Here is a 7,453-nt window from a genome sequence, read left to right as displayed (position 1 = left end):
TAGAGCGAGCCACTGACATGTATTTTGTGCGACGCAGCGGCCACTTGACCTGAGAATAATAGCGTTGCGAAGGCGAATCCCCTGTCGCATGCTCTGATCGAAGCAGACGACAAACGCGAGCAGACGACGGCTTGGCCGACAGGCACAGCTTGTGATTGGTTGTGAAGCAATACCCTCTACATCAGCTCACTCCGTGACGTTGCCAAAACAGTTCTTTCATCTGGCACGCCTGTCCTGCTCGTCATATCAACCCCCTCGCACATAACAGAAATTTTTTTCACGCCGTGAAAATAGTGCAAGTACTTTCTAAGAGCTCTCTTACGTGCGGTGCAGTTGTCGAAAACAACATGGCGTCGTAAACAGCATATCGGTCGGTGCGACTTTCAGCAAATGCTTCTCGCACGAGGTACTTCAGCGTTTGACCGGATGTGTTGTGATTACAGCAGCTCTTTCAGTGCGTGTGAGCAGTGCGGAAAGCTGTGGCAGTGCAATGGTGTACGGTGAAGCGCAGCGAAGCCTGTGCGTTGGTGTGGTTATCAAGCGGGGATCGGCGTCGATGTATCGACGGCAACTAGCACTCGAGAAGCCTGCAATGTTTGTTTGTGTGCCGGTAACAGTTCGTTCGCTTGACCTTCCAGTCTCTCAGTTGGGTGCTGTGCGACATTTCGGATTGACAGCGTTTTGACACGTTACTTGAGTGACCCCAAGTACGTACGGAAACGTATGAACTACGCGCTCGGTTCTTGCTTCGCCACTAGTTAGCCCGTACGCTTCTATTTACTTGAGAGCACTGTACTGTTCGGGAGTGAAACGATGTTTGTTGTGAACAGTGGTGCTGTGTTGACGTTCCAAGACTTGTGAACAAGCTGTGCTCGTGTGACCTAAAATTGAAAGACAGCGTTGATAACTGTTTCGCCCGGCGAAGTTGTGGTGGGGCAGCTTGGCGCTTTTGTTTATTAAGTCGTCACTTCTCCTTTTTGTGATAACCATAGTCCTAGCGCTGTGATGTGATCAACCAAAACTGCGAGATGCTACATTCTGTTGTGGATCGTGTTACTTTGGAAGCGCGCCTAGACTGTTCTTCGGTAACAACTTGAGAGTTCTATGTGGCAGCGAGAGCCCGTGAACGTCAAGCTTCCCTTCGGCCCCCAAAAAAAGCAAAGATTTCACCGGTGCCTTGCTTTGGATGAAGTTGTAGGCCAATATCGCCTAACTACAGGTTTCCGAGTTCGTCTGGCCATCGTTTTTCACGGCACTAGAGCCTTGACAACAGCCGGTCATGGCCAGTTCTTACACTTTATCAATGGACGTGCACGCCTGGCCAGCCCTTCATTGCTGTCATTGGCAGCTTCCAGTCTGCAGATGCCCTTTGCCCGTTGGCCGTACTTGGTTCCTCATGACACCGACGGCTACTAAATGCTGCCATTGGTAAGTTCACCTTGCAGAACTAAATTTCACCAGTACTATAATTCACGCAGTTCTATAACGTGTGCAAGTTTTTAAGCCCATCAGATGTAATGTTTCTCTATGGTAACTTGAAGCATGAAAAATATACTACTACTGTTATATACATACATATATTATGGAGCAAATACATAAAAAGTTTTTTGTGATTTGATACAAGTGAGCTCTTGTTTGATTATGAGGTTGGGCCTGTCGATTGACTACGTTTGATAGTTGGAAAGTTAATGTGAATTTATTTTTCAGAAGCCAGGTTGCACTTAAAAAAATTGTTATTTTGGAAAATTAGTTCTATAGACGATTACCACTGTGCCAGTACTATACTTCAGTAGGACATATATATTGCGGTACGTAAATTTTACATGAGGCTTCAGTTTATTTCAATGTGATTATAGCAGATTTTGGTCACATTAACGAAGTGATAGATTCCTCAAATAAGTATTAGAAGTGAGTGCTTTAATGATTGTTTTTAAATATCTCGTTTTTGGCTCTTCACAGATCGCAGAGATTGGTTTGTTAAGGTCCTGTGATTCATCGGTTGAATATTCTGGCACATCAATCCTCATCATTACTTGGAGCACCTGTACAAAAATAGGAAGGACGCGTTCTCCCTAACTATGCAAGCCTATGTCACTGCTGGGACTGTTATCATTCAGCGGATGGGGCGTGGAAGCATGCATGGCAGCCTCATCTGGAAGGACTGCGATCTGCTTGGGAGCTTCGAGCGCACAAAACTGCCTAACGGCTGGCTGCAAGGTTAGTTTTTCTTTAATACATACGATTACGTGAACACCACTTACTGTGCACAAATTGAAAACCCAAGCATGGTTGCTTTCAGTGGATACCTGTAATATTCTTACACATAATTCTTATTAAACATTTATAGAACTAAATTGCAAGATAATTGAGAATGTTGAAAGCTGAAAGCCTGCAGCTTATGAATGAAACTCCAATAATCTGAGGCTCAAAAGCTTGTGCTTTGAAACGAGCACAAATATTGAGCTCTCGAGCTTGTGACTCCCTCTGTGGATCAAGTGCTCTGGAAGGAAATAGCAAGTGGGAGAAAATTGCCTGGCTGTTCACAACTTGTAAGGAGAAAGACCTATTGAAGAAGCTTCAGATGACATAGGGCCAGTAACTGCACCTTTTACCTAATGTAGCTTTTTCTCTCTCAGTGCTGTTGCTTATGTTTCAGCCGAACATGTTCACCACGATTGCATAGTGATATATATTTTTCTACAAATTGTACCTGACCTAAGTATGCATTGTTGATCTCTAAAGGTGACGTTCAGTGTGTTTCAAAGCCATGGCTTCTCATTTCTCTGTCTGTGGCTAGCCTATTTCAGCAGCAGAGCGATGCAGCTAGCACACATGCAATCCAAGTCATGGAGCGCTCCTTTGGTGTTCTGTGCAGGACGCAGCATATCCATCCGGCAAGACACTGGTATCAACAATAATGGTGAGTGTTGGTGGCACCTGTAGGGGCCCGTTGTGTTTGTTGCGTATGATTATTTCCCCTGATGAAGTGCACTTTTGAAAGGTTTTCTTCATTTAGAATAATAGATGTCAGCAACAAGCACACTCATAATCCACAAGTTCTTTGTGTCTTCTAGACTGCCCATTTGCTCCTATACGCAGTACGGTGAGCTGGCTATGTTAGAAAGCCTTAAAGTTAGGAACATTGGCTGTTGCGTTGTAATGCAGTCTAACTTGTATTTCTTAGTGAACTTATTTGTGGTCTGCTTCTCGCACCTAGTGTAAAGTCAAAATAGAAGAAACTTTATTGGCTTTTTATGTCTGGCAGAAGTTTCATGCCTTCATCTATAAGATTGTAGTTTTGCTCTTGTATCATATTAAATACATTTTCAGTCTTCACTGTTTGTGTGTGTGTGTGTTGAGGCTTGGTATTGGCTTCTGAAAATACAATATCTGTAAATATGAGCACATAATTGACAACTATACACTCTTGCATGTAGCATGGTTGTAACAATGATCTGTATTTTTCTAAGTTCCAGCAGTAACAAGGGGTTTGGTGCTCCACGGTCATGTACAGTGTATCAAGAACAAAGCACAGAAGACCAACAAGTATAAAGGGACTGCCAGTGACTGTTCTCCTGCTCAATGTTTACAACAGCAGAAAGAGCACATTGCGATGTCAGGAGCAGCTGCTGCTTAACTTCTTAGCAGTTCATTATTCAGCAGTTCATTTGCTTGCATTCAAAATTATTTAAATTTTGCATGGAAGATACCAAACTATGACACTAATTTAAAGGCTGCTGTAGTGTTAGTGGGCAAATATTTTTGCCATGAGTGTATGATGCCATGAGTGTATAAGCTCTGGGAAGTGAATCTATGTGGATTATTTTATTTGGAAGGAAGTAGATCATCACTACTCCTAGTATATCTAAACAGAAGATTTTAGTGCTTGGGTATTATCCCACTGCCTGTCCGTCCTTCAACAGTCTACTTATCTACTGTGTAAGTGTAACTTTTTAAACGTATACTTTGCTCGGATAGGTTTGTTCATAATGTAATGCAAGTGACTTATCATCTATGCAACTCTACTCAGACTAGAAATGAAAGTACTTATTTTTATATGTAGCTATACCATGCATTCACTTGTGTTTTTCTAGGTGCCTGTACAATTGTTTAGCCCTACAAAAGTGCTGGTATACTCTAATATTGAATCTGGCATCTTAAAATAGTTTGTTAGTGGAAGTAAGAATGTGTTTACAATCAATATTACTATCCTCAGATGAACTGTGAAAACTCTGTGGAAATTTATTTACATTTTTTGAACCTTGTGAAGGCAAATGTTGTTATGTTCTTTTATTGTGGTCCCTGTTTCATGCAAATGACACATAATTACTTTGCAGTGGCACAGTATTAGTTGTTATTTTACACATATGTGCTGAGCAATATCGCAGTTGAGGCCAGCAGCAAGACATACATGCAGTGCACTGGAGCATCACCTCACATAGTGTACAGTCTTCGCCCACCAGTAAACTCAATATTTTTCAAGCAGACTAATAGACAGCTGTATGGGAACTGTGTTGATGTGCAAACTTTGAAGTCTTCTTGAGGAGTGATTTTCATCATTTTTGTCCAAGTGAAGTAGCTACCCAAGGCCACAACTGGTGGGAATGTGGTGGTTTCCTCTCTCCAAAAGCACTCTTACCAGCTGCCTCAATGTTAGCATGGGGTGAACTCACGAACTGGAAAAATAATTGGTCTTTGTTTTCTTGGCCGAAAGAGTCGCTTCCACCGTTGAGCCACCACGACGCGCCAGAATAGAAACTTTTAGCTAAATAAAGTTGATTCTACTTTTGAGAAGTGTTTTGGGGAAACGAAATGGCACCTATAGCTGTCAATATAAACACTGTTTGCACCAAGGAGCTCACTAGCTTATAATTGTATTATTCATGTTTTGTCTAGAATTTACTCGTGCTGTGCCAACTTTCAGCCCAAGTGTCCTAACATGCTTTGTTAGTGGGTTGTGAATGAGCCAAGCTATGTAAATAAACAGAGTGATATTGCAGACATGTACAAAATATTGATGCACAGCCCTTTTCTTTAGCATGACATTGTCAAAGGCTTTATTCTTGTGTTTTTTATAAAAACTGCTTGTCACTAGGCAGCAGCTGAAAACTATGCATCAAGCTTTTGCGAGATGGTTCGAGAAACACCGTGTTCAGACATAACAGTGCCGGTGGATTTCTCTCGTAAGTTACTTTCTGTAGTATATTCAAAATGAGTGTATTAGAATTGTTGTTTTATAGCCATTCATTTTAATATTTACACCTGAGTGTATGTATGTATGTATGGGTGTACATATGTATATGTAGGTGTGCGTATATGTATGTATGTATGTATGTATGTATGTATGTATGTATGTATGTATGTATGTATGTATGTATGCATGCATGCATGCATGCATAAATGTATGTGTGTATGTATGTATGTATGTATGTATCTTTTAAATGAGAATACGTTTATCATTGGTGAGTACGTTTGGTAATGATTTGGCTGAATTTGTTTCTAGTTATTTCTCTTTTGAGCCATTATACATTTCAATTTGTTTTGTACTGCATAAAAATAAATGTAACCTTACACAGAATATGTGTGTTCGAAGAAGGTTCATTTACCAACCTACAGTCAAGGGCAAGAAATTGGGTAAAATGGAATGAACCTGCGAAGATTAGTTTCGAGCATAGCTACTCTACATGGCATATCTCGTACACATTGCGTTGGTTGAATATGTCGATTTCAACCTTTCAATTTTAATCAGAATAAGCAAGCTATCACCCGTGGTTGTATATGTGTGTGATATTTATGCATACTGTGATACCGGTTCGCAATTACAATTAAGGTCACAAACCTAGTCAAGCTGAATACACGATTTTTGTCCATGCACCTTTCATCTGCACTGGAACTGTTGTTAATAAAAAATAAACTTCAGTTTAGAAATTTATTCTAGTAGCCAAAAGCAGGGTATCTCTTTATCACACAAATCAAATTGCCATTGTTCTGTTCCATTCTGGACAATACGGGACCCTCTCAGCAGAACTCGATTAACTGCTATAGTTCATTTTAACCATTGACAGCGACATTACACTGAAGTGTGCAGCATGACAAATAGCGGGAGAGAAGACACAAACTAATCACTCTGTTTGCATCAGCTCTAACTGTCCGTGCTCTTTGGTCTTGCTGCATGTGATGATGCCCACCAAATTAGCACGAAAGCATGTCCCTACAAAGGCAGTCAACTTGGCTGCAAGCAGTTAGCTCACTGCATGTGTAGATTTTCTTCAAAACACCGTGAAGACTGATTGCTGGTCGAATATCCAAACACGTGAAAAGTAATATACCAGGTATGATATTGGTATTTCAGCACTGCACACTTTTGCAATAAGAGAGGATGGAGGAGAAAATTATGAACCCTGAATTGTTTAATTTTTGAAGGAGCACAGTACAGCGCTTTTGGGTCAAAAGGGGAGTGAAAAAAGCAAGTGCGAAAGCCTACTTCTCAAAAATTTAGTACCAGCCACCACGCATAATGTCAGGCCGGGCAACCTCTTGAAAAAAAAAAAGTGCTCAGCGATTCTGCGAATCGAACCAAGTACCTCCTAGATTGTAGTTGAGCGCTGTAACCGCTCGTCCACTGCAGCAGTGCTTGTGTTCGCCTTATTGCTGATATATCGTCATTCCTTCGAATGAAGCCAAATGCAAAAACGTCCCGTGAAACTTTGTCAAAAATAGAAAAAATAGTTAGAATGCGTTTTCCCAAGGTTACTAGAAGATAGAAACCGCCACGTGTGATTGTATAACCGTGCGCTATTTATTCTTGTACATTACTGTCATGACGTTGGGATAGCCGGCTCTAACGTACGCTACCTTCTCATAGTTTTCCAAATATAGATAAGAAAATAAAAATATATATCGGCCTGTGACAACGCTAATCAACTATTATGAGTTCACTGTCACTAGTGTCACTTTCACTAGATGAATGCTCAGTTTGCTTTCATTATCGTTATTTAGGAAAGTTTTGGCTCATTAACTCAACTCTCTTAATTAGCATTGATTCTCACACCTAAGGACAGTCATACTTCATCTCGCTTTCTGAGTGGCTGTCACTCTCATATAACGCGTACTCCACTTTTTTATGCCCTCCGAGCATCTGACCCTGTTTTGCGGAGACTTTCCCTGACGTCTGCTGGGCCAGAAAATTGTCTTTATTATCTATCAATTTCAAGCTTTCGCGAAGCCGAAACGAGAGTCTCTCTCTCTTTTCATCCTTTTCGCACGTGTGATAACGTCTCTCGACCTCAAGACTCGTATACACGTCCCTTGCTTTGCGCACTCAAACAACGCTGGGCGAAATACTTGCACCGTGTTTTGTGAAAAGCATTAGCACTGAGACACCTCCCGACGAGTCTCCCTCATTTTACGTAGACATATACCTAAGCTTAAGCGTATGCACGTTCTCGCATTC

General features: G+C 41.3%; 1 protein-coding gene across 2 annotated transcripts; it reads left to right on the top strand.

Annotated features, from left to right (window-relative positions):
* The first annotated feature begins 288 nt into the window (after positions 1–288).
* LOC142784491 (uncharacterized) lies at positions 289–5,928 on the top strand. 2 transcript variants are annotated; one of them, XM_075882883.1, is made up of 4 exons: positions 289–1,428; positions 1,960–2,217; positions 2,876–2,920; positions 3,471–5,928. In XM_075882883.1, the coding sequence occupies exons 2-4, from the start codon at positions 2,079–2,081 to the stop codon at positions 3,635–3,637; spliced, it is 351 nt and encodes a 116-aa protein (XP_075738998.1). In that variant the 5' UTR covers positions 289–1,428; positions 1,960–2,078; the 3' UTR covers positions 3,638–5,928. The 2 variants fall into 2 exon arrangements, with proteins under 2 accessions (XP_075738998.1, XP_075738997.1); XM_075882882.1 differs by having other exon boundaries at positions 290–1,428; positions 2,798–2,920.
* Positions 5,929–7,453: the final 1,525 nt, after the last annotated feature.

Source organism: Rhipicephalus microplus, unplaced genomic scaffold, assembly GCF_043290135.1.
Source record: "Rhipicephalus microplus isolate Deutch F79 unplaced genomic scaffold, USDA_Rmic scaffold_14, whole genome shotgun sequence".
NCBI lineage: Eukaryota > Metazoa > Arthropoda > Arachnida > Ixodida > Ixodidae > Rhipicephalus > Rhipicephalus microplus.
Note: the sequence above shows the minus strand (reverse complement) of the source record. Positions and strands in the feature narration are given on the sequence as shown.

Excerpts from the sequence above, each read along its gene's own strand:
- LOC142784491 (XM_075882882.1), top strand. The coding sequence starts at position 2,079 with ATGCAAGCCTATGTCACTGCTGGGACTGTTATCATTCAGCGGATGGGG. Across the intron at positions 2,218-2,797 it reads GCCTAACGGCTGGCTGCAAG|CCTATTTCAGCAGCAGAGCG; the intron begins GTTAGTTTTTCT and ends GTCTGTGGCTAG. Across the intron at positions 2,921-3,470 it reads CACTGGTATCAACAATAATG|TTCCAGCAGTAACAAGGGGT; the intron begins GTGAGTGTTGGT and ends TATTTTTCTAAG.